This window comes from Neomonachus schauinslandi, chromosome 9 (assembly GCF_002201575.2).
Source record: "Neomonachus schauinslandi chromosome 9, ASM220157v2, whole genome shotgun sequence".
Taxonomy (NCBI): domain Eukaryota; kingdom Metazoa; phylum Chordata; class Mammalia; order Carnivora; family Phocidae; genus Neomonachus; species Neomonachus schauinslandi.
The window spans coordinates 47075208-47102608 of record NC_058411.1 but is presented as its reverse complement, the minus strand read 5'-3'; the positions used below and the strand labels follow the sequence as shown (position 1 = coordinate 47102608).

General features: G+C 43.6%; 1 protein-coding gene across 4 annotated transcripts in view; it reads right to left on the bottom strand.

The window, feature by feature from the left end:
• PYGL (glycogen phosphorylase L) overlaps positions 1–20440 on the bottom strand; it is a 65595-nt gene extending 45155 nt beyond the window's left edge. For 2 of the 4 annotated variants that reach the window (XM_021701348.1, XM_021701347.1), the window contains exons 1-5: positions 19970–20440; positions 14235–14336; positions 11233–11311; positions 8038–8141; positions 3045–3176 (exon numbers count right to left, since the gene is read on the bottom strand). In XM_021701348.1, the coding sequence (XP_021557023.1) occupies positions 3045–3176; positions 8038–8141; positions 11233–11311; positions 14235–14336; positions 19970–20212 (660 nt within the window). In that variant the 5' untranslated portion in view covers positions 20213–20440. The remainder of the gene's footprint in view (positions 1–3044; positions 3177–8037; positions 8142–11232; positions 11312–14234; positions 14337–19969) is intronic. The other 2 variants (XM_044917932.1, XM_044917933.1) reach the window with 2 other exon arrangements.
• Positions 20441–27401: the final 6961 nt, after the last annotated feature.

The window sequence follows — 27401 nt, the reverse complement described above, 5'->3', positions numbered from 1 at the left end:
TTCTTAGGGATGCTTCCATTGTGGTGAGATCTTGAGAGCTAGGACTTGTCTCATGAGCAATCTTTAACCTCGGGCCCCATCAGCCTGGCTGCTTGCTCTGAGTTATAAGGCCCACTGAGGCTCTTACTGAGGATCCTCTTTCTTTCCCCCTTTCTCTTCATAGGTGCCATGCCTCCTCCTCTCCCCACTCCCTTCTGTCATTCACAGGCATTGCCCCACTATGGCACTTGCACTTCTAATTCTCTCTGGTGTCTCTTCCCCAGAGGACCCGAGCTGACACACGGGTGAAATGGATTGCTCGGTTTATTGGAAGCTGCCCACAGCATGTACACACCATGCCTGTCCTCATGCTCTCTGACCTCACCAGCTACAGACCTGGGCCTGACTTGGGCAATGGCTTCCAGAAATCCATAAAGTGCTGCACGGCTTGGGGCAGTTCACCTTGTATTCCATCTGCCCTGTAACATTGCCTTTGTGGGCACAGAAAAATATACTGTTTCTAAATGAATTTCTGGATGTATTATGAAAATGTTTAGGGGTGCTCTGTAAATACAAGGTAGCTCAACAGTTGGACCTAGCGTAAACAGAATATTTCCAGGATTGATTGTGTAACCTGCCTACAGTTAAATAGCTCAGAAGTCACTGGAAGTTTTAGACACTAAAACCTACACCAAATACTCACTAGTTTAATGCCAAATACATATGTGAATTCTTTGGGCATATTAATGATTGGTTTGTTTGCAGCTCTCCTAACTGTATTTGTAACCAACTGCAACTCAGATTGTGTTTTTTTAATACAAAGATTTTTTTTCAGCATTGTTGAAAAGTCCATAAATGTCCATCAAAAAGAGTCTAATAGAATAAATAATAGGATATCAATGCAATGGAATTCTGTACCATTAAAATTATCATATAGCTATCTATTAATTAGTATTGAAATTGTTCACAGTGTGTTAGCAAGTGAAAATGTTACAAAACAGTATAGTAAAATCACATTTTAAAATATATATTTATATATGTATGATGAAATGCATGGGAAAACTTTTTTTTTTTTAAAGATTTTATTTATTTGACAGAGAGACACAGTGAGAGAGGGAATACAAGCAGGGGGAGTGGGAGAGGGAGAAGAAGGCCTCCCGCGGAGCAGGGAGCCCAATGTGGGACTCGATCCCAGGACCCTGGGATCATGACCTGGGCCGAAGGCAGACGCTTAACGACTGAGCCACCCAGGCGCCCCTGCATGGGAAAACTTTTAAAAACTGATACACTAACAAATCAGTGGTACTTTGAACTAAGGGATTACAGGTGATTTTTATTATCCCCCTTACGATGATTTGTATTTTAAAAATCTTCTTCAGTGAATGATAGGTATTTATATTACTTGGCTAATTTAAATAACGTGCAGTAATTTGAGCATTTATTTTTTGACTGAAGCAAGGACTGGGAAAATATACCCAAGCAAGGAGGGCATACATTCAAGATTTCCGAGAGTTCTCAAAAAACATACCCGCTACGCTGGGAAGATGCCAGACCTACACAAGTGAATATAAGAGCACCGGACTAACCTAGCCCTGAGAGTCGAACGTGCGCAGCGGGAGATCGACTACCTGGAGTACCTGCGAGAAGCTGACAGTGTGTGGGGAATCAGAGGACAAGACCCTGGCAGAAAAGCTCATCCGAGAGGTGGAAGAAGAGAAGAAGGTCGGGACTCTGCTGAATGCAAGTAAGAGAACTGTGTCCACACAAACGCAGCACAGATAGGGGTCTGGCCAAGTAGGAGAGTAAGAACTAGATGTGTGGTCTTGGGTGCAGGCACTGGGAGAGAAACCTTAGCAGGGAACAGGTGTCTGAAGGAAAAGTCAGATTGTGTTCTATTGTTTAACCAAATTTAGAAAAACAGAAAGAGAAACTTATCTTGAAATTACAGTATTAGTTTATTCCTTATACTATTATACTATCATGACCTATTTTAGCTTCTAATCTGCTATTTCCTATGTTGAATAAATTCATCTTCAGATAGAAAAATCATTTTTAAATAGTCTTTATTTTTCTGAACTGTGAAGAGCTCTACATGGATTAGCAGAATAAATTATCAGTTTAAAAAGTCAACTATAAAATGGGTCTTGATTCTTCTAAAATAAAGCATTTATTCATGGGGAATAATCCGCAAACCAAATGAATTTAGCATTACAGTACTGAATTTCACTCACAATTTTGCCAACTAAAAGTATTACCTTGCTCTTTACCATTTCCTTTAAGCTTTTAAAGACTGGCCGGTGACATATCCTTCCCAGCCTGAGATCATATTTATTAAGCAAATATCTCAAGTAGAGCCTCCAAAGATTGGACAATACAGTCTAGTAATTAATAGGGGTTATTAATCAGGAAGTAAGAAGACAGCAGAGCACAAAGCATCACTGGGGGTGCTTAGAAATGAATTGGTCAGCAACAAGGTAATGCTCAAATCTAGTGGCAGGATAAATACCTAGCCATGAATTAAGTCCACTTGGATTGACACCAGCATGATTTCTCTAGAAGTGATTTTGCACAAAATAAAAATATGGTTTGCAATATTTTGTATTATTTTTCTTGACTTTGCAATGAATACAATTTTTGGCAATCCTTTCAATAAATACTTTAGCTTTAAAACATTTACCCCTGGTAAGTCCCAAGTAAATGTATCTATGGCAGTGCGGTAAGAAAGGACATTTAAATTTATTTAATCTTGGTATCAAAAACTTTATACAAAACTGGAGAGCAAAGCATACTAGAATTACAGAATTGATTAATCTCTGAAAAAGCTGACTGATAAGTCACTTGACCTTGGGGAAGTCACTTGTCTCTTGGTCTCAGCTCCCTTGTCTCCAAAGAGTGGGTTCACTAAGAGAAGGAACAGATTTATTGACAAAAACACACTCTATTATTCAATACATTATTCAATACATAATGTACTATCCTCAATGTCATATACACATCATCCTCTATGCTATGTATTCACTGCGCTATAGTATACAAAGTACTCAGCATGAGGACACTCTGAATACCTGGGTGTCGGTCCATCTGGTCCCAGTGTTGGTGTGCTCTACTTTTCCATAGAAGTGCACGGGCAGCATGAACTCAGGCCGGGCCTTCTCCCAGGGGTTTCCATGTCTGAGCCAATCATCTGCCTCCTCTACCTACGAAAAGGACACGGCTGAGAATTTATTTTTCAGGAGATGTGGACCTTCCATTATCTCAAATCAAATTATATCAAATCAAAATATCTTTTTTTTTTTAAAGATTTTATTTCTTTATTTGACAGAGAGACACACACAGTGAGGGAGGGAACACAAGCAGGGGGAGCGGGAGAGGGAGAAGGAGGCTTCCCGCGGAGCAGGGAGCCCGATGCGGGGCTCCATCCCAGGACCCTGGGATCATGACCTGAGCCAAAGGCAGACGCTTAACGACTGAGCCACCCAGGCACCCCTGAAATTCTGCATTTTTAACATGTCCCCAGGGGCTACACATGGTGATACGAAGTCAGTAAATCAACTCAAAATTTAGACTTCTGCTAATCTAGTCAGAAAGAGAACAAAAAATAAAATACAAACTAAACACGGAAAAGGCTGAATTTCATTAGCTGTTAAGCTTTAGCGAAGTCAGAGTCCACTAGCTTGTGTTAATAACTAGAAACTCCACACAAATAAATGAGAATATCCACAGAGGATCCAAACATCCTCACTTACAAAACACTTTCTGCTGCTCTTAGGCAAGGGCAGGTGGGGGTTTAAATACTGGTCAGTTGTGAAAATTGCTTCCTGTAATAGGAAGACACCTCATTTCAGCACTCAGGACTATTGTAAAACACACCTGAAGATATGACACGAAATGGGACATGGAGGCAGAAGTAGCTTTCCTCTCAAAAACCATGTGTACAGGAGAGCTGACAAATATGTATTTTTCTGCTAACCCTGGGCTTGCCACCATTGGCCCACACCTACGCAAGTCAGAGGTTGCATTTGCTCTTTCGAGGACATGCAAAGTGACAAGGCACCAGTCAGCAGATTACTCCTAATGCTATTAAATGTTGCTCTAATTTTTCCCTGCCAAATAATGGCTGATTTCGACTTGACTGGAGTAACAAGTTTGGTAGGAAGACAGAACTCCTAGCTTGCCGTTCTTTATTTTGAGTCTCTTCCTGATTTGGCAAGGAATCAGACAATAATTCCCTCAATTTCACAAAGCTTGATTTTCAGGTAAATTGAAAAACATTTCATCACCACAAGCCGGTCCGAGCAGATCAGAGGAGAAAAGAGAACTGCCCCCACCACCCTCACTAAATCCACAGAAGCTGCGGGATGGTGATAAACGTCTTCTCTACCTTGCTTTCGTCCAATGAATCAACAAACTGGTCTGTCAATTTAGATTTCCGTGTAGCCAGTCATCCCTGAAGGCACTAACATGCGGAGCTCTGTGAAGGGTGGAGGCAAGATGGGAGAAGAGCTTTCATTTATGTCCAAGTGGGCTGCTGGATCTGAACGTCCCAGATGAAAGAGAACTGAGACAAAGCAAGCGTGGGTCTGTGGAGTGAGGAGCCGGGTGCCAGTCAGGCGAGGGGGGACCACCCCAGAGGAATTACTCAATGGCATCTGTCCTCCAGCCAGCACGGAGCAGACTTCAGCTCAGGGAGCTCTGTTAGTGACTGAATTCTAAGAAATGTTTTCGCCGTCAGCTGTGGGATACACAGGGCACGAAAAACTTGCGAGCAAACCAACATTGCCTTCTGATGGTACAAATAACTGAAAACCGTATCTGGGGAGCCCCACGAATTCAACAGCGGTAACGAGAAGCTTGCTGGGCAACGCGAGTTGTGCATGACTAATTACAGCGGGCTTAGCACAGGTTCTAAGAGAGAGAAGCGTTCGAGTAGATACTGTTTGATTCAACTCTGAGACACATGTGACTATTAAACTTTAATGCAGGGCTGTCGCAACTGTCTTTCTGTCCTTCTTCCCAGGGGCCAATTGTTTTCATAGAACACTACTACTGATAAAATTTCAACGAATCTCATTAGAGTTCAAGAATTTTGTTAAATCAAGAATTTTGGCAATAAAATTATTTTCAATGGTTTACAATGAACACTTTATTATTGTAAATCTTTCTTGAAGAGAGACTTCAAAACCTACAGGTCCATTAACCTTTAGAAATCTTCCCAGCTTGGGGGTGCCTGGCTGGCTCAGTTGGTGAAAAGGACAACTCTTGACCTTGGAGTCATGAGTTCAAGCCCCACATTGGGTGTGGAGTCTACTTAAAAAAAAAAAAAAATCTTCCCAGCTTGTGCCATTTTCTTCAGCAATGAGGTATCTGATGTGTGTGGGGCATGCCCTTCCCCCAAGAGGCATGCTGCTTTCCTGGAAGATACTGTTTTTTATGGAAATAGTTTCTTTTTTAATGGTATGATGTTAAAATCCCATCCCAGTAAACAATGGATATAGTAAAGAAAATGAGTTTTTCTGACTCAGTTTCAAGTCATAGTGAGAGTAGTGATGATGGCCAGTGAGGTCAGCTTTGGAGACCTCAGTGAAAGTCATGTAGTTTCTCTTTTTTTATGACCACTAGAAAAATATACTTCCTGGGTCTGATAGGAGAGAAAGGGACAGTTTCCTGGAATAAAGGCTGCTGAACAGTAGCAAAGAGAGCAGGTATGATTTTAAAAGAGTGAACTTTCATTAAATTCTGGGGAAAATGCACTTGAAAAAAAATTTTTTGAGATGGATTTGCTGAATTTCTTTTAAATTTTTCACAGAACAGTAAAGAGATAAGAAAGGAAATCCTTAAACAGTTGGGGGTATAATGAGTACCACACAGGATATTTTCAAAGACTGGGAATGGATACCGTGTATTGCTTGGTCAGATGGTGTCAAAATGTTGGTCGTCCTGGAAATGCCTGCTAACCTAGGTTTCTAACAGTGAAACTCTAGGTTACTTCATTGAGGAAGGGAACCCATTATTTTGTTTTTATAACTTCTATGATTATAACATACACATTTCTTATGGAATATGAGTCATGTGGAAGAGCAAATATAAGATAGTAGAAGTCACCTGTAATCCTATCTCCCAGAGATAATGACTTTTGAAGCTTTGATGTATTTTTTTTCCTACTACTTTTTCTTTATCTTTTTGGCTTCTTTTGGATAGGTCATACCATCCATATGATTCCATAATCTCCTTTTCTCAACTAACATAAACAATTTCCCATTTTACTAAAATTAATAAAAAATATAATATTAATAACTATATCAATATGAAATAATACCACTATTTATTAGATTATCCTCTTTTCTTAGGCAAAATTAACATTTTACTGAGTGCCTATCTGTGTGCCAGACATTTTACATATATTCACAATGGTTTCATGAAGCTGGTATCTCCACTGTGCAGATGGGAAAACTGAGGCTCAGAGAGGTCAGGTAACCTAATCAAAACAACACACCTCATAGGGGTAACGAGTTGCAAGTAGGCCTCAAATTAGAAATCAGATCTCAATTAGGGCCTACATGTTTTTTTTCTACACAATGCTGCCTTCTAATTTATTTAGGGATACCTAAGATCCACTGGTCCTTAACAAAATTGGAAGTTTGTCTTTCAATATGCACCCAGTATTCTCCTTCTGAGACTTTTTCCTTGGCACATTCTCTTATCACATCAAACCTTTTAGTTCCTTCTTCCGTGGCTCAGAGTGTCAAAATACTGGAGGGGAAGGAGAATGGTATTGACACTAAGCTTATTCTCATCCTTCCTCTCCCTTGGGTTTAGCTCCAGTCTAGGTCCCCTCAACCAATCCTGAGCACTCTGCCCTCTCAGACTGACTCATGGAAGTGTGGGAGGGGCTCAGAGAATGTGGCCCTTTTGGAAATCGAATCCAGTATCGTTTTGTCAATGATGTGTACGTAGGGGAAAAAGATAGGGAGAGAGAAAGTCTAAATCACACTTAGCATCAGGGAAGACTATCCCCACTAGGGCTGATTGTAGGCTCAAAGAATGACCAAAGATAAGAATGAAGGGGGGAAATTGGAGGGGGAGATGAACCATGAGAGATGATGGACTCTGAAAAACAAACTGAGGGTTCTAGAGGGGAGGGGGGTGGGAGGAAGGGTTAGCCTGGTGATGGGTATTAAAGAGGGCACGTTCTGCATGGAGCACTGGGTGTTATATGCAAATAATGAATCGGAACACTACATCAAAAACTAATGATGTAATGTATGGTGATTAACATAACATAATAATAAAAAAAAAAATTAAAAAAAAAGAAAAGAAACAAATACCTAAGAACCCAGTTTGGTTATATAAAAATCACATGAGAGTTATTTGTGTGGTCTGATTACTATTGTGCAAATTTCTGTGGAACACTATAATTATACATATTAAATATGTGCCAGATTTATTTGACATAATCATTACAAGACTGCCTGCTTGCATCTTATAAAAAAATGAGAATAGGGAATTTACATGTCTTATAAGATAAGGATATTAAGGAGGGCAGGACTGAGTGGAGGCAAGAATACTGAACATGGGCCTGGAAATCTGGGGATATAGACCCATGTTTGCCAGCAGTGTGATCTGAAGTAACTCCACTTCTCAAGAGTCTCAGTTTTCCCGCCTGTAAAATAGCAGCATGCTTCCTGCTATCAAGAGTTACAGGTGAGGATCATCAGTCAAAAGATGTGCTCCTCCATTGTGCGTGCTGCAGAGAACAGATGTCACACATTGGAGGTAGTCCACAGTCAGGGGTCAGTGGTGAATATTTTCAGAGTATTCTCATGAGTCAGGCACTATGTGAGGTGCTTATGGATCTGTTGCTGAATGATACTGGCAGGCTCTCTGCTCTTAGGGAACTCACTTCCCAAAGGGGGAAGACTGAGAGTTTTCAGTGATGGCAATTAAATGCCAGAGATACTAGAAAAGCTTTATGTTAAATGTCTGTAAATTATAAATCACCCAGCGTACTATGAAGGAGAAGTATTTTAATAACAAAATTTTGAAAGATGGCTCACATACCTGCCATCCATCTCGGATCTTCTGATTGAAGATTCCATATTCGTATCGGATGCCATATCCATAGGCTGCAAGTCCCAGGGTTGCCATGGAATCCAAGAAGCAGGCTAAATTAAAGTAAATGCAGAGTCATCAAGGTTAGTCCAAATTTCATCCTTCTTTAAAAAAGATGGCAGCCACAAAACATTTTTTCTCTGAAAAACCACATTTGTATTTTAAAGCAGAGACAGCTGTGCAGTGGGTATTATTTTAAAATAACATTTTAAAATTATAAAATGAGTATTATAGAAAAGTCAGAAAATACAAAAATGAACACAGAAGAAAATAAACAGCATTTACTATCTTGCCATCTAGGAGTAACACTGTGTACATGTTGGCATTTCATTTGAGAACAGATAAGGAAGCTGGCCTGCCTTAGATATATCCATTATTGTGCCCATCACTCACATTGCCCTTTCTCAGGGAAGCTGTCTCTATGGCCCCCTGCTTGAAAGATGGCCCCAGGAGAGGATAATTTACATGTGACCACCTAACCAACTAGCTGGACACCTGTGGCAGACTCTCTTTCTGGCCAATGGAATTCCAATGTTGTTCGGATATCAGGGGGCCATATGCTTCAGGGAGGCTGGGCCAGGAAACGAATCTTGCTTTGGTCTAAGCTTCTAAGCCAATCATAGTAATTCTATTTCCTTCACCAGTGATTGGTTTCGGCATGAGCACGCAATGACCTACGATCTAATGAGAGGTGCTAGGAAGTCTGCTAGGTACAGTGAAAGATTTCCTTGCTCCCGCCATCTTTTTTTCCATGGGAGGAAAGCCCAAAGAACCACACAGACCCAGAGTCATGCTGTTGAATAAACTAATCTTGGAATGGCCGAAATTCTGGAGTCCTTGTTTAGTCAGTGATAACACATGTCCTTGTCGGTTGAACCAATTTTTGCTAGATTTTCTGTTACTTGTAGCCAAGAGCATTAATGACAGAGCCCCTGATCCAGAGCAGCCAATCAAAAGGCTGGGAAGGGGTGGCTCAGATGGTTGTGCATCTGCCTTTGGCTCAGGTCATGATCCCAGCCAGGGTCCTGGGATTGAGCCCCGCATCAGGCTCCCTGATCAGTGGGGAGTCTGCTTCTCCCTCTCCCTCTGCCCCTCCCTCTGCTCCTTCTCTTTCTCCCTCACTATCTCTCTCAAACAGATAAAATCTTAAAAAAAAAATTTAAAAAAGCTGGGCAGGGATCTATATTGTGACCAGATGCTATCTGAAGGGTTACACCAATCTGATTGTCCCTCTCAGGAATCTGAACTGAGAAATATACAGAGAATGAGGAAATGTATAATAGGATCTAAAACTGAAAAGAACATTTGTAGACCAAACAGAAATGGGCTAAGTTAGGTTCACGGTGGGGCTCTAAAACAGAGGATCCACAAAGGCCAATGGCCAATGCCTTCAAGTTACTGGAACCTCACAGTGGTCTTCCAGTCCCGATGCTCATGTGGCCTGACTGCTCCAGTTCCTGCTCTCTCAGAGCTGTGGCCATTTGTCCTTTCCTGGGTCTTGATCAAATTATTCTTAGAGCCTGACCAGAATGGGGTCTCAGCCTTTTCAGTCAGGCAGAGATGAGGCCATCTCATGAGAATCACTCAGCCTCGTTCACCACTTCACTCTCTGCACTTATCAGCCAACTGAAGGAGCAAGGTCATTAATATCAGGCACAGAGTGGGGTTAACCCAGCCAACAAATAGGCCTGGGGCTTTACAGAAATGAAAGGCAGGCTGGTTGTCATTCTTAGATGTGTATGCCACTGGTTCTGCCGGTCTTACAGCCTCGTGGAAAGCCTACTAAATTGCCCAATGGTTGACTTTACAAGGTAATAAGTATCTCTAATACTGATAGCAATGTTAATGCACACTGCCACTAGTGTAAGGAGTAAATACCATGAAACACACACAAATGGATTTCCAGTAACTTGAAAGTGTGTGTAAAATTAAGAGATATTGGAATCATTTTTAAAAAGAAGAAATAGATTATTTTTCATAGAGTGCAATCTGATGAAGACATGTATGGTGGTACATTTTTATTATTCAATTTAAATTTCACAAGTACACTGTATGTTCATTATACTGGAATTAAAATAAAAAATAACTTTCACAAGTAATATATCCTCATTGTAAAAAACATTACAACATTACAGACAGGGTGAGCACCCCCAGCTCTGCACTCCTCTCTAGGGAAGATCAGAGGGAGCACTTGAGTATTTCAAATTCCAGACTTTTTCCCCTATGGATTTACACATATACTTACAGAAAATATTTAGTTTTTAAAAAACATAAATAGTATCACACTGTGTTGTTTTTAATGCCACTTGCCTTTTTTTTCCTTCCCCCTTAGAGGTCTATATAAAAGTACATAGATCAATTTTATTGTTTTTATTCTTTTACTGCATATTTTTCTGCAGCATACATGTTCCAGTACTTATTTACCTATTCTCAGATCAAGGGACATTTGGTTATTTCTAATATTTTGCCTTAACAGACAGTACTGTAATAATTTTTTAACATGCCTCCTTGTGCAGATGTTGAGTGTATCTTTAGGGTAAATATCAGGAAGTAGAATTGCTTGGTCACAGGGAAGCGTATTTTTAATTTAATGGAGTTGGTATTATCTTTTTAATGTTTTCCTTTACATTTGTTGGAAAAATCATTTACTGGATAAAGCACTGGAATTGTATTCATACAAAAAAAGATATTAATGAACCAAATCATACCAATAATATAATAAGTGGATCATTGCCTACCGGTCAGTAAGAAAGCAGACAAGACAACAACACAATGGTGAAACAACTCAGGTCACACCTCACAAGTATGTGAAGTGAGCAGCTGTAGACAAACAACAGTGAAGGAAAGGGGCCACTTTGGAAACCCTGAAGTGCACAGGAAGGAGCCGGTTAACTTTGGGGTTTTTAAGCAATGTCTCCCAGGGTTTTAAGCAACGTCTCTTTGGTTCAAGTTCCCTTCTCTGCTCTTTGTGAAGAACTGACCAAACCACAGTGCAAACCCAAAGACAAAGACATCTGTAAGCCAGGTCACACCTTGCACTCCTCCTGGAGAGCCTGTCTGGCTCTCCCAAGCATGGTCACGCACGGCATCTGAGAAGCCGTCACCTGGCCAGACAACACATAACACACTCATGATGTCACTTACCGGCCAGCCTCCCAAGACCCCCATTGCCAAGCCCGGCATCCTCCTCCATTTCTTCCAGCTCTTCCATATCCAGTCCAAGCTGGAGATGAAAGGAAAGCAACATTGGATGCAGGCACAAATGCAGGCCATTTCAGGAAGCACAGTCCTTTCCTTAGTCCCTCGGTCAGGCATCCAGGGTCCTCTGTCAGCTCCTTCACAGAGTGTTCTGACAGCAGAAACCCCCTGCAAATGCTGGTGACTGCAGATGCAAACCATACGAGATGGCCCAGCAGCAGCGTGGGAAGGAGTGTGGGCTCCAAATGGCCATTACTGGCTCTGTTACTTCTTTTTTTTTTTTTTTTTTAAAGATTTTATTTATTTATTTGAGAGAGAGAGAATGAGAGAGAGCACATGAGAGAGGGGAGGGTCAGAGGGAGAAGCAGACTCCCTGCCGAGCAGGAAGCCCGATGCGGGACTCGATCCAGGGACTCCAGGATCATGACCTGAGCTGAAGGCAGTCGCTTAACCAACTGAGCCACCCAGGCGCCCTGGCTCTGTTACTTCTTAGCTCTCTGACTCTGGGCAACATAAATCTCTCTATGCTTCTCCTCTCTTATTTAAAAAAAATGAGGATAATAGTATCTGCCTGATTTAGGGCTGTTATGAATTAAACGCGCTTATACAAACAAAGCATTTAGAATTACCCTGAACAGATATTTCTCAATAAATGTCAGCTATTACTATTTCTTAAAATTATTATTATTATTATTTTTTGTGCTGTAGGGGTAAACCCTCAGGAATGGTCCAGCACCACGCTGACACTAACCAGGCTGAAGGATTTTGAACACTATCAAAAAGTATGAGGTCAGACTTCCTGGGATAGACTAAAGTTCATCTTTTCATGACCGCAACATATTTACTCACTAGGATCAATAACTGTTAACCCAAAACCACTTACTGAGTCACTGCCCATGAGACCTGGGACCAGACTGCAGTCTGGGGAAACAGCCCTGAGGGCTAGCTGGACGAGGGGAAAAATCCTCTACTTCTTTCTGAGGTGGGTAAGAGACTATGGGAGGTCAATGAACATCTGTGACCTTGGTGATGGATGGAATTGATGGCCAGCCAGCTCTCTGCCCCCGAGTGTTTGGCTCCCACAGCTAGAGGCTGGTTAGCACCAGTGTGGACTCATGTCAGGGCTGTGCGGTCCTGGAGATCCCTTTGGGCTGCTCATCTTACAATGAGAAAACTGATGGCTAGATAAATTAAATGACCTCTCCTATGTTGACTTGATAGTAATCTAGCCCATGGATAGCTAACAATGGTTTGTTGTGAAAATGACAGTATTCTTATCTGAAAGTGAGGCAATCCATTAAATTAGACATTATTTAAAATGGGAAGATAATTTACACATTTACAAACATATATGTAAATTAGAACCACGCTTGAAGTTGATGCCCCAGTTTCCATGAGCCACCTTCTTGGGTCCCCTGCCCTTACACCAAACGTGGCTTTTTCACACAAGTCTTGACAACTAAATCTCCTGAGAGTTCAAAAATAGCTTCGCCTCTGTTTATTTTTGGAGGGGCTTTCAAATGTGCTCCCCGGTGACTAGAGTTTACCAGGGTCCTTGTGCAAGCCAACAACACAATGGTGAAGCAACTTAGGTAAATATCACACCAATATGTAAATCGAGTAGCTGTGAACAAATAACAGTAAAGTAAAGAAGAGGCCACTTTGGAAACCCTTCAGTGCTAATGCTAACACTCAGGATTTTTTCAGTTCTAAACATGGACATCTCAAGTAGGTTGTAAACCTTAAGGAGGTTGACATAGGTTACTTCACCCACCCCAGGCCAGGGGAGGTATATTATTTTCACCTGCTATCAGGGGAGGCAAAGAAAAGGGAAACGGAGGGGAGCTGCAATGATTCTTTCATAGAAAATACCTAAACCCTAACCGCCACGAAGGAAACCAGCCGTTGGCCACAGTAGCTGGTCACACAGGACAATCCGATGCCAAGGAAAAGGAGCAGTTTGGATGGTCTCTCATTTAGAATGTATCTTTGCAAATACACATGCCCCCTTTCTGTCACATGAAAAGGATTAAGAACTATTTGTTTTTTGGCATGGAGATCCCTGAAGCTCAGGGGAGAAACAGTTAAATACGTTCCGTTCCGTAAAAACAAATTAGCATATTAAGTTTAAGACCTCGAGTTCCTCATTTAAGGAGGAAGTGTATTTTACATCTCATTAAGCAGTAAAGAAAGTATGTCAATGTAATTTAAAAAACTTATTATTTATGCATGTTGCCTTGATACATGAATAATAGTCAAACTTTGATCATTTTTAAAACTAGAGAGGAGGGGGGCTTGGCTGGCTCAGTTGGTGCAGTGTGTGACTTTTTTTTTTTTTTTAAGATTTTATTTATTTTTTAGAGAGCAAGCGAGAGAGAAACAGCATGAGAGGGGAGAGGGTCAGAGGGAGAAGCAGGCTCCCCGCTGAGCCGGGAGCCCGATGTGGGACTCGATCCCAGGACCCCGGGATCATGACCTGAGCCGAAGGCAGACGCTTAACCATCGGAGCCACCCAGGCGCCCAGTGTGTGACTCTTGATCTAGGGGTTGTGAGTTCGAGCCCCACGTTGGGTGTAGAGATTACTTAAAAATAAGTTCTTAAAAAAAAAAAAGTAGATAGGAGCTCAAAGTAGAACTTGTGACTCTGAGAGCAGGGGCTCAGGTACCTTTAAAAGGTTTGTTTAGATACTAATTCCTAACATGTAATTTGCTGGGGAATGCTGTCAAAAACTGATTACAGAAGAAAATTCTCATGAGGCAAAACCAGTTCTCTAACTTTGTCTCTCTTAAACCAGAGATCTCCACTAGTTTATATTTCTAATTGTAATAACCATAGCTAGAGAAGCAAATTTTCACTTTTTTTTTTTTTTTGGTGCTACATTCCCAAGGTTCCTGAATTGAACTTGAAATTTAAGGGGAGAGAATGAAAGAAATACGGAGACAACGTACCTGGTAAATGGCCTCGTCACAGGCATTTTGCAGGCCAAGGTTGATCATGGTGTTCTGTAATGTTCGGCCCATGTAAAATTCCAAAGAGAGGTAATAAACCCTCTGAAACAAAGAAAGGTCATGTTAATGCTGGAAGGCCAGTGTTCCCTGTCAACATAAAAACACAAAAGGTCACCAATAAGAAACAAACAGGTGAGACTAAGACAGAGACTCCTAAAGATGGATGAAAGGCTAAATACAAGCAATACTGACAAATGGCTTTGAGAAAAACCATTTTATACCCTATTTTTTGGCAAAGTAGTTTTTATGCCCAGGGAGAAAAAAAAGCAAACTCATCCAACTAATTAGATTCAATGTTTTGTGTGTGTGTTTTCCTTCTCGTTCATGAGCCTCATGAATTAAGCATATGTTTGGACAAACAGAAGTCAGATTGCCATAGCTCATCACTCATTTTAACATATTTATATGATGAGAGTCAGGTGGGTTTGACTGTGATCATCTCAACTCATCTAGAAAATGTAAAGATTAACTCCTTCAAGACACACACAGTGGCTAGAACATAGACAGTGTGTCTGATTACTGCCAAGTAATAGTACAGTTAATTATTTTAGAATAAAATGATTCTAGAAACGCTGTGGTCTGGCAATAACAAAAGACTACTTCAGGTTTATTGGTGTTTGTTCTTGATGAAATGGGAAATTTCTCTATCAACTCAGCAACTGTTCGCCTTTGACATAAAGCCAGGTAAATACTATTTGAGATGAAAATGAAAGGTGCCAAGGTCAGAGTTGCCTAAAACCTTTCAAAATACAAGCTAAGTTACTAACTTAAAAAAAAAAAAATAAGGAAGATCAGTGAGTAACTTCATCATCCCCTTTTACAATACCTTACTTTCCATAACGCTTCCCCTTTTCTTTTCCGCCAAACATGAAACAAATATCTATAAATGCATCAATATAAAGTCACTTCAGACCTGTACCTCTGAAACAAATAATACATTATATGTTAAAAAAAAAAAAAAAAAGAAGATAGTAGGAAGGGAAAATCTGAGAGACTATGGACTCTGAGAAACAAACTGAGGGTTTTAAGAGGGGAGGGTTGTGGGGAGATAGGTTAGCCTGGTGATGGGTATTAAAGAGGGCACGTATTGAATGGAGCACTGGGTGATATACGCAAACAATGAATCATGGAACACTACATCAAAAACTGATGTAATGTATGGTGATTAACATAAAAAAATATATATATATATATTTTTTAAAAAGATGTTATCCAGTATTACAATGCTATGGACAATAAAAATTGTCAATGTTATAAAAAGCAAAAAGAAAAAAAAATTTTTAGGGATTCCTTCATTACCCAATAGTGAGAACCCAAAAGAATAGTATTTGGTCAAACCCAAAATATAAAAAGAATATAGCTCAATATCAAAAATGCTTATTATAATATTTAACTCATTAGTTACACATATATATTATATGAAAATGTCAACTTGGAAATTTCACTTTTTCCCACTTTCATCTTATGAAACAACTGAATTCTAAGTGTTCCCATGGATTGTCAACATCCATATCTTAGTGGGTCATATAACATGGTTTTCCAGAGCATATCCTCATTATTTTTATCCAAGGTGTTTGAATATCTATAATGCTGTCATTAGGGCCCTCATCAGCTTATTAGCTGCCTCTGTCTGAGTCAGGAAAAGGTATCTTTTCTGAGGCAGAAACAAGCCAAAAAGGTGCATGGCCCCACTCCCCCCAATGGATGTACCCTTGTATACAAGGCTACGGCAATACAGGAAAGCCACAAGCCACACTTGCATAACATCAGGGCAGTTTTTTCCATTCTTCTCTGTGTATTCATGATCTCGATAATAAAACCACCATATATTGCTTTTTATGTTTTAGTGATCCATAAAAAGCTTGTTTGTAAATATAGTATATATATGCAACACTTGCAATTGTGAGTTCACATCCCAGATGACTACATGTGTTAAATTTCTTTGTTTTCCTTTTTTAAAAAAGATTTTATTTATTTATTTATTTATTTATTTATTTATTTATTTTAGAGAGGTAGAGAGAGAGCCAGCAAGGGGGGGAGGGTTGGGATGGGGAGAGGGACAAGCAGACTCCCCGCCGAGCACCGAGCCCCACATCAAGGGGGGGGGGCTCGACCTCAGGACTCTGAGATCACAACCTGAGCAGAAATCAAGAGTGGGGGGCGCCTGGGTGGCTCAGTTGGTTGGGCGACTGCCTTCGGCTCAGGTCATGATCCTGGAGTCCCGGGATCGAGTCCCGCATTGGGCTCCCTGCTCGGCGGGGGGTCTGCTTCTCCCTCTGACCTTCCTCCCTCTCGTGCTCTCTGTCTCTCATTCTCTCTCTCTCAAATGAATAAATAAAATCTTTAAAAAAAAAGAAATCAAGAGTGGGACACTTAAATGACTGAGCCACCCAGGTGCCCCTCTTTGCTTCCTTTCTAATGATTCCAAATTAGCATGGACTTCAGACATTTTAGGACATTTCAAGATCTTCCTAAAAAAATGTTGTTGCTTAAAATAAAGTAATTGAAAAAGCCCCTCATTACATGACAGACTTTACAAGTACATGAATTTAAGGTGATTTCCTATTTTCACTTAAATAATTTTTTGGGGGGAAACCTTACCTCATATTTGGGGATATACAAGACCTTGAAAAATTGATCTACCCCATTCTCTTTTTTTTTTAAAGATTTATTTATTTATTTGAGAGAGCGAGAATGAGAGAGAGTACATGAGAGGGGGGAGGGTCACAGGGAGAAGCAGGCTTCTCTCTGAGCAGGGAGCCCAATGCGGGACTCGATCCCAGGACTCCAGGATCATGACCTGAGCCGAAGGCAGTTGCTTAACCAACTGAGCCACCCAGGCGCCCGATCTACCCCATCCTCTTAGTCAGCGGTCTCTAAACACTTAAAACATACTCCTGGTAGTAAAATTTTTGAACATCTCCAACACATCTTATAAATTATGTGCATGCACTACTATTACTGATATTTTACGTATCTTTTACATAAAGTGGACATTTTCAAAAGGCCTATAAAGATAAAGAAGACCTAACAATAACCAGTATTTAAAAATAATGTTATTCTTAGTCCCAGTGTCAATCAGAGGCCCCAGGTACTTCTGGGAAGACCTATGAATGTGTGCAGGACAGGCAAGAGTTGAGCATGGAGACACATGGAGGTGGGGGAGGGCATCCCAAGTGACAGGTGCATTGTGGGCAGAGGCCCAGAAGTGGGACAGGACATGGACCTGGACAGGGACAGCAGATCGGTTTGGTGGGAGAGCAAGGTGAGCCCAGGAGGGTAATGGGAGATAGGACAGATATGAGGCATAGGTTCACCTGGCTGAGAAGACCTTAAATGCATGACTGTGACAGGCAGTGGGTGCCATGATATCTGAACACAGGACAAGATGTGTTGCTTTGGGAAGCTTAATTGGACTACAACACACAGAATGAGATGGGATTCCATACCCAAATGCCTTCAGGAGCCAGGCAGAGAAAAATAAATGTGTAATGGGAGTCACATGAAACAATGAGGAGTCCTGAGCCAAGAACTGGGATGTATGTGTCCTGCTTGAGGGCACTGAAAATTTAACTGCTTAAAGGTGTCTTGCTGGCCAAATGAAACACAATAGCTAGCCATATTCAGCTGCACGCTCCCAGCTTTATCACTTGCGGGGAGCAAGGTAACCACGTAGAGGTCTACTTCCTACACCAGCAGCCTGGGCCTCCAGCGCAGAAAACGGAGAATGCAGGAGAGTGGGTAATTTCACGAGAACCCACAGGAATCAACAGAATTTGGCAAGCTGCTGAATGGGGGATACAGGAGGAAATCAAAGGTGAGACTCAAGTTTTGTGTCTGGGTGACTGTCAGGATGGCAATGCCATTAAAATTACAAACAGAAGGTAAGCCAGGGTTCAGAGGGATGATGATATGAGTTTGAGGAAATAGGAAGAGATCTAGGTATGTTCACTGAGCACTCAGACATGTGGGAATGGAGTCTGAAAAGGAATCCCAAATCTGGGATTCATCTGTACAGTTACCAGACAACAGAGATGGGAGGAGACTTGGACACACTTACTGGCTCCACTCTGTGTTCTAATGCGGGCAGGGACCTTCTGTTTAGGGGAACAACTGTCACAGCGGAAATAATTAAGACTTGGAATGAATCTTGTTCGCTGTGGCATCCCCATCCTATCACCATCAGAATACCTGGTTTATACCAGCACTCGGGTAGGAAAGTGCTGTCCAATGAGAAACTTGCCAGAGCGCAGGAGAACAATAAAATACCAGATAAGCCACTGGGAGGAGAAACGCACAAGGTGCTAAAGGCTATGGAGGGGTGTGTATGTGTGTGTGTGTGTGTGTGTGTGTGTGTGTGTGTGTGTGTGTGTCGTTCCAAAAATATGGCTCATCGTCTCACTCTCCAGTTTAAAAACTTAAATTATTAATGGGAGGTGCAGTCCCTTCTATGCAAATAAAAAAGATACAGTAAATTTAAGTATACACCCAGTGTTTTCTAAGATTATATTTTAGCAGTTGCTACCTTTGGGTAGAGGCCTAGGCCTCTGCGGTGCAAAAGCATTTGAGAGCTTTGTAACAGCCGCAGTTTCTTACTACAGGAATTTACTTTCTTTTGCTCATGGGTTGTTTGGACTAGTCTCCCCACCCCCCCCCATGTTTTCACATATTAAAAATATTCCTAATAGATGTTTATATGCATTTCCCACTGCCTCCTGGATATATCTTTCACCTTTTCTAATATGCCCCCAGCCAGTTTTTCCACTTTCCTCTCTCAATACATACTCACACCCACCTCGCTCTGCACAACGCAATACTTCTCCCTGCCAAGTCCTTTCCAAATCCCCCCACCCCCCACCTTCCCAGATTGGCCAGGTGGAAATAGTGTCCCTCTGTGCGCCCCAAAGCTCCCTAAGGAACCTTGCGTCCCAGCCCCTGCGTAGTGGAGAGGGGTGGTCAGTGCACAGCCTTCCTCAGCAGCTTCTGGGGTAGGTCTTAGAGTCAGAGCCTCGTCCTGGCCCTCTGCCTCTCTCCGGCAGGAAACAAGGAAGTGCCCCAGCTCCACACCCTACTCATCGGAACTGGTGGGAGTGACCGGGCGGAGCTCTGACTGTGGTGGGGGGGGGGCCTCTGCCCCTCTCTCTCCACCTCACCTCAGACCCCACGAGAAGCCGGGGTCATCCACGCACCCCCCAGGCCAACCCCTCCAAAGGATCTAGGGGCAGTGAGGCACCTTCCTTAGACTCTTCTTTTCTGCCTCCTCTCCACCCCCCGCCCCCGAGTCCCTGCTCTTATTACCCTTTGACGGCGTCTGTGTTTGTCTCCCTTCCCTAAACATTAAACTCAGCCAAGGCAGGGCTTTCGTCGGTTTTGCTCGGGGCCGACTGGCCTAGAACTGTGCCCGGCATACACACAGGAGGCGCCCAATACCTCCTAAAGCGGACAGACAAGAGAGGTCTGGGCGTCCGCTCCCCAGGCAGCCGCAGGAGCCCAGCGCTCGGCGGCTCGGGTGGGGCTGGGGTTGGCGGAGTGGTGCCGTGCAGTCCCCTGGGCGGCCCACCCCCCGCCCCGACACGTCCAGCCCGAACTTCGGGGCCACTTCCCCCCGGGGAGCGCGGGAGGCAAGGACGCGGTGAGGAGGGCCACTCCGGGGCCACCCCCCGCCCGGCCGGTACCTTGGGGCACTTCTCGTAGTAGTGCTGCTGCGTGCGGATCCAGCGCCCCACCAGGTGGTCGCGCACCGTGTGCGCCAGCGCGAAGAAGTAGTCGCGGGGGGTGGCCACGTTGCGGTCCTTGATCAGCGTGAAGTGCAGGTGCCGGTTGAAGCCCTTCTTGAGCTCGGCCACGTTCTCCACGCCCACGATGCCGCGGATGCTGATCTGCCGCCGCTTCTCCTGGTCCGTCAGGGGCTTGGCCATGGCGGCGGCGGCGTTGGCGGGCAGCGCGGCGAGCTGGACTAGCGGCCCAGGCGCCGGAGGCAGGGCAGGGGCGGAGCGGGTTCCGCGCCGCGCGCCGCCGCTTTTGAGTCGGAGCAAAGGTTGCGGTCCGCCCCTGGGCGCGGCGCGGCCCGGGCTCCAGCTCGCCCGCCAGGGGGTTGGAGGGAGGGCCTGGCCCGCCCCGGGCTCTGCGGCCGCAGAGGCGGGGGGCGGGGCGCGCGCGGGACCCCCCCCCGGCGGCCGGAGTCTGCACGCCCGCCGCGGCCGGCTGGGGCGGAGTGGGGGGCCGAGGCCCGCTTCTGGGCCGTCGGAGGTGGCACCTACGGCCCGTCACGCAGGCGCTCGGCGGCCCGCTTCCGGATCTGCGAATCCCAGGCGCGGCATTGTCCTGTCAGCCCACCGAGATGCTCCGATACTCGATACTCGGAGGATGCCTGTGTGTGGAAGCACGTGTTGGCAAACTTTTGCTTGACAGACGTTTGCTTGCTATGTCATTATTGTTATTTCTCACCTGGAATGCGTTCCAACATAAGCATCTGAAGGGAGCAGCACGCTTTTACTTCAGCTGTCCCGTCCTCCTCGTCAGTCCTTGGCACTGCCCCACCCTGGATCCCAGACCTCAGAAAGAGATCCCAGGTGCCTCCTTTGCTTTCAGTTATTTTTCAAAGACCCAGAGATTCGGGTTTCTCGAGTCCTCAGACCCATCCCCAGTTTGCCCCGTCAAAAGCACCCTACTGCTCATCCGTCGAGACAGGTTCCTGAGAATCAGCAAGTCCTGAGTTGGGTCTTTGGGCTGATTAGGTGCCGGGAGCTTTCCTGTTAGGCCTCTTGTTTGCATTACCTTTTTAAAGGAAGGTGGGGTGGAGTAGGGAGAAAAGAGAAGGTATGTGTGTGGGAAATGAAGGGATAACTCACGGAGCCAGTTGGTTGTTTACATGAAACAAAGCAGTCTGTGTTAATCTGCAGTACAGACTGATCTTTGCATGGTCACCTCAGCTTTGGTGGTGTTGTGTGTGTGTGTGTTTAAGCCTTGGCCAAGGCAAACTCGTGGTATTTTAGGGTGTCAGAGGCTTTTTCTTCTTCAATAAAGGGGAGTATTAATCTACTAGAATGTATTAGAGGGGCGCCTGGGCGGCTCAGTCGTTAAGCGTCTGCCTTCCGCTGGGGTCATGGTCCCAGGGTCCTGGGATCGAGCCCCTCGTCAGGCTCCCTGCTCAGCGGGAAGCCTGCTTCTCCCTCTCCCACTCCCCCTGCTTGTGTTCCTACTCTCGCTGTGTCTCTGTCAAATAAATAAATAAAATCTTAAAAAAAAATACTATTAAAAAAAAAAAAGAATCTGTTAGAAACAGTCTGTTGCCAGAATTGCCAGCCTAGCCAACAAAGACTTGTGTTATTCCCGGTTCCCAACTACTGCTCCCCGGTGGGCGCTATGATGAAACGGTGCTTAGGAAGAGCTGAACGTACTGTCCAGACCTCCCAGGACAAGTCTAAGTTGCCCATTGCCAGAAGAGAACCTCGGGAACGTGTGTTAGTCCCGGTCTTCGGAGAAGCAGATGCTAAGACATGATTAAACGTGCGAAGATTTTTATCAGGGCAAATTCCTGAGGGAGAGAAAACAGAGAAGGAGCCAAGTTAGCCTGGGAGAGCATCAGACTGTGAGGCAAGGGAGGGAGGGAAGAACGGGAAGGGGGCGTCCCAGGCTGCCCTGCAGTCCTAGGAAGAACCAGCAAGGCCAGCGGGATGTTCTGGAGCCAGGCAACTGTCAGAGGTGACCCCACGCTCTCTGAGTCATCGGTGGGAGCACACCCTGGAGGCGTGGCCTCCACACGCGGGCAGCAAAGATATCTGGGGCGCTTGGTCACTTATGCTCCCTGCAGTTGGAGGTCTCTGAGCCCCATTCTGGTAGCCACCACAGAAAGATAAACATAGGTCAACAAAGATAAACATAGATAAACATAGGTTAAACATAGGTTAACATAGATAAACATAGGTTAACAGTCACTGTGTTTCAAGGTAGAGCTTCTTGTGTTGGCATACCATTTTCGGATTCATCAAAACCACAATGAGAATTTCCTGAGGGTTCTGGCTGGGCGCTTGGTATGCATTCCCTCATTCAATCTGCTCACCAGCTCTGTGGGCAAGTTGTAATCTTCTTCCTATTTGACAGATGAGGAAACCGAGGCTTAGAGAAGGTACGTAGCTTGCTCAAGATCACGTAAGGAAGGGGCTGAAGAGGTTTTCAGATCTCTGCATGTTGTTTTCCCTCTTCTGAAACAGAAGAGGGAATCTGGGATCTGTTTTGTAAAGCCTGAATTCTGACACCTCAGCTGACCTATTTACCCTACCTGCTTGGTTTGTTCCGTACTATCCCCTGGCCTTTTGACCTACTTCTAATCAGTTTTGAAATCCAGGGAAATGTCAGATGTCCAAAGTGGCCCCACATCAGGTCGCTTGCGCTCTGGAGATCGGCAGTGTGAAAAGTGAGCTGAGGTTTATGTTCAATAAGCATATTTAAGTACATTCCACTCAGTATATTTAATGTATGAGTCTGTCAAGCAAGGTAACTACCTAGACTCTGCTGTTTTAAATATTTAGTAAGATGACTGAGAGCCTAGATTTATTATACTATTGAGTGCCCTTAGAATCTGTAGATGGCACGGCTGACTGAATTGCCATCTCTGTAATTGGCCGTGACTGTGACCATTCACTTGGTACCTGAATATATTTGGCTTATCTTGAAGCAAGTGAGTGATGACTTTCAGGTCCTGTCATATTTGATTTGCTCATTAATACGGTAGTTTAACTCGTTAGATGTGGTCCAGTGGGAGTTCCCAAAAAGCCAGAAATATTTAACAACCATCTCTTCCTGTCCGTCAAATCACTGACGGTTTTAATATGCCTGGTGTGGAATATGCTGAGACTGGAGAATCAGTGCCTCAATTTCGAGTTCTGCAAAATAAGCCTGAAACTCTCTGTCCTATTCACTCCACAAGATGGCAAAGCTCAAAACAGTTATGCCTGGAGAGATACTAGGATATGTTAGAAACATTCTTAAGATGTGAATCTTGGGTTGGGGATTATGTTTTGGAATGTTAGGCAATATTTTAATGTTCTCCTGGGAGTTTACTTTTTCCCCATCTCCCTTGAGGAGCCGCTCTAGCACTTGTGCTTAGAATCTCTAAGACGTGAGCCTTCCTGGTTTGGGACTGCTGACATTTGGGAGAAGCATGAAGAGTAAGGGCCAAGGGGCTGAGGAGACTGGGGCAGGAGTGAGAAGATGACGTAACAGTTGTGGGGGGAATAGCGATGTCGCTGGTCTTGCAGCCAGGAGCCTGGAGCCTGCTATTCTGGGGAGGCTGCAGAAACCCCAAGTAGCCTGAGTCTGTGCAAGCAGCCTGGGATGCTGCTCTGCTACCCAGGGAAGTAGCGGGACCCCAGGGAGGATGTGGCTGCTTGGAGGCTTCCAGCAGTCAGGGCTTACATGTGTTCACGTAGACTCCCCACCCCCAAGGAGCCATTGGCTGAGGATCGAAGGTCTGGTGTGAAGCTGACTCAGAGAATCCCCAGGGGGATCGATGTCAAGGCCTGAGTCCTCCATCCCCCGTCCTTTCCATGGTGCCTTGGTCTCCAAATAGAATGGACCATTTCCCCCCTTCCTGGAGAAACAAGGGCTCAAATTAGAAATTAAGCTGATATATGAAAAATAAAGTTGCGTTTTTTGCACAACTGAGTTTATATGCTGCTTGTGTTTGCTTTACCCTCTGGTATTATTGTTCATGCAACGATGCATGTTTCAGAAAAAGCTTTACCTTGTTATGGGAAAAAATGAGAAGATTAATTCTGAGAAAATTTTGCAAAGAGATATGAACAAATCCTGACAAAGGAAGGGAAGTGAGAAATGTGCTAAGCATAGGGTTTCAGCAGATAATCATGATGCAACATGCCCTAGAGACAGCATCCCAGTAACCTTGTCTCAGGCCCTTGGTCACGCAGACACACCTAAGTGAGCACATTTTGACTTCCCCTTTGTGTGCGATTAATTGTAAGCATTAACCATATAAAGCATAAACCATAAAAAACAAACTGTGGTTCCCTGAAAAGCTGTGGTTCTCCTATATAAATATTATTGGTTTTTAGAATTTTGTTTCTTTAGGGAGTAAATCTAAGGAATCACCAACATAAGTTCTCAAATGCCAAATACTTACTTTAACATTTCTGAACTGTTTAATTACCAAACTTTGAAGCTCTAATCAGTAAGGTGTTTAGATACTGAGGGCTTAAAACATACAACACAGAGAAAAATAGCTTCCTTTTCACTTAATATTTTCAAAGATGGAGTCTGGGAGTTGGGATGATGTATTAAAAGTTATTCTCAAACACAAATGCAGGGCTCTTCTTTTTGCATTTCTTGTTGTCTTAGATGGATTATAGTTCATAAAGCATAGTTTTGCATAGCATAATCTATCTCTGTTTTTCATTTTCAATATTTCTAATTTATTGATTTATTTGAAAAATATTTGTGCAGTGCCTACTATGTATCCAGCACTGGGCTGGGCACTTGAGATACATCAGTGAACCAAAGTGACTAGAGAGTAGCCAGATACATTGTTTCCCCGGGACTACCTCCCTCCCTTTATCTCCCCCTCACCCCTTTATATTTAAGAATAAGTCTGTACACTTACTGTGGGAGTGGTCATTTGATAACCTGACGCGGTTTTACAACCATGACTACAGGACTCCCCTGTGGTCATGTCCCAGGTGAAAGAAGGACTTGGAAGTATTGGCCAGCTTGGAAAGTCAACGAAGTAATCATCGAATGAGCACCCATGTATACAAGGTACAGCGTTCACTGCTAATGGTATAAAAAACACAGGCCACGTTCTCTCCCTTACCAAGAACTTTTAAACTATGTTAAGGTACCACACTCACATGAAAATACAAGGCAGGGGGCGCCTGGGTGCCTCAGTTGGTTAAGAGTCTTGATTTCTGCTCAGGTCATGATCTTAGGGTTGTGAGATTGAGCCACCTGGGTGGGGCTCCATGCTGGGTGTGGAGGCTGCTTAAGATTCTCTCTCCCTCTCCCTCTGCCACTCTCCCTGCTCTCTCGTTCTAAAAAAAAAAGAAAGAAAGAAAGAAAGAAAGAAAGAAAGAAAATACAAGGCAGAACATACTAAAGGAAAAAAATAATTAGCCCAGACCTTAAGTGCTATCTAAGTTCACAGGAAGGAAAGAGCAACTTGTCTTTGTCTTGAAGTCAAATGACAACAGCTGTTTCTCCTGTTTCTCTTTCTTCCTGGAAGTTCCATGTCCTCCTCCACCCTCTTGAACGATAGTATCTTAGTCATGGAATCATAATACGCTTCCCATTTAAGATGAAAACATGAAGCTTCACTCATAATTTTCATTATGAATCATCTTCTATGTTTTTGAGGATAACATTTAGTGTGAGAACTGCAGAGACAGGCTCATACCAGCAGGTGGAGGAATTTGCCATTTGAACTTGACATCTCAGGTTATCCAGTGGTTTGGCAAGGTGGTGATTGCAATTTTAATTACTGCTTTATTTCTCTCTTTTTTCCAGATATTTACACACCAAAACACCCTGAAAAAGACCCATAATCCAAAGAAGATAAATCAAAATTGATTATTTTCATCACTCCAGCCAGAGCATAAAGTAGATGGCACTTTCTCCCTTTTAGAATCTTAGATGTAAAATATCAGAATTTAAAGAAATAATTTATTCTGAGACAGAATATTGGAGAAGTCTTAAAATAAAAAAAGCACAGGATCTCAACATTTTTTTAAAGGATTTTATTTATTTACTTGACAGACTGAGAGAGCACAAGCATGGGGAGCAGCAGGCAGAGGGAGAGGGGGAAGCAGACTCTCCGATGAGCAGGAAGCCTGAGATTCGGGACTCGATCCCAGGACCCTGGGATCATGATCTGAGCCGAAGGTGAGCCGAAGGCAGACTTTTAACCGACTGAGCCACGCAGGCGCCCCCGGGATCTTAACATTCTTATGCTAGGTTTAGAACACACTCAAAGTTGGGTGTGCTAGTGGGATTCCCAGTCAAGCATAAGAGTTTACAGGATTAGAATAGCAGAGTAGAGGGGTCTCCACTGGAGTCTATCCCAGGTTTTCAAGCCCATGTGGGCATGTCCGAACTGACGAAATAGGCCTGAATGAAGCCAATGTGCCCAGGGGAGGTTGAAGTCATATGGGAGGAAGTGAAGTCATCCCCATTGTGGGGTTTAGGTCTTATGAGCATGTCTAGCAAGCTGTGGGTGGCTGGTGAGGTCTGAGGAGCTTTCTGGGTGACAACTCACCCTAAGGGCATAAGGAATCTGCTGATTAGATTGAGCCGGGAGGAAGCCTTCATTGTCAGAAGGGAGCGGTGGGTCTGACTGGGACATTGTGGCCATTTCTTGATTGTGTTCTCTAGTCTAGCTACTTAGAAGCATGTGCTTCCTGGGGACATGGAGGGCTGTTGGTAAAAACTGAATGAATTTTCACACTAAGTTTTATAAAAAATACTCAGATCCCAGAAACACTGTTTTCCCTTCCAACATGAACAGGTGAGTCATTCTCTTGCACTTCACTCCTGCACAGCTTGGAGGAGGGTCTGGAAGCGCTGGCGCTGCTTGCTCAAGGGGCAGAGGGGTTGCCAGCAGAATTGGGAGCACGTAGAGACACCTTCTGGAGACTCCCAGAAATACAGGACTTGTTATGGTTTGGAAGCAAGAACCAGTGACATTGTGTTGGAGTTAATGGGATGTCCTCTGACTCAGAGGCTTGTAAGAACTGGAGGAATAGGCATTATGGATATACTATTAACCAGGTTCTTAGAATTATAAAACATTTACTAAAAGAATCTTCATAACCATGTCTCTCGTTTGATGTGTACGCTCTTTTGCAAAACTCCATTTCTTGGGTAGTATTTTTACAGCAGTAAAACATACACTGGTTAATAAATCTTAAGTGTGTATCACAATGAAATTTATAAATGAATAACTCATGCAAACTCACCTAGATTGATCTACAGAACATTATGAACAGCCTAGAGACCACTCTTGGACTACTTCCACTCTCCCTCCCTAAATGTAATCACCACCCTGATTTCCAATATGACAGATTACTCTTGCCTCTTTTGAACGTTGCATAAATAGAA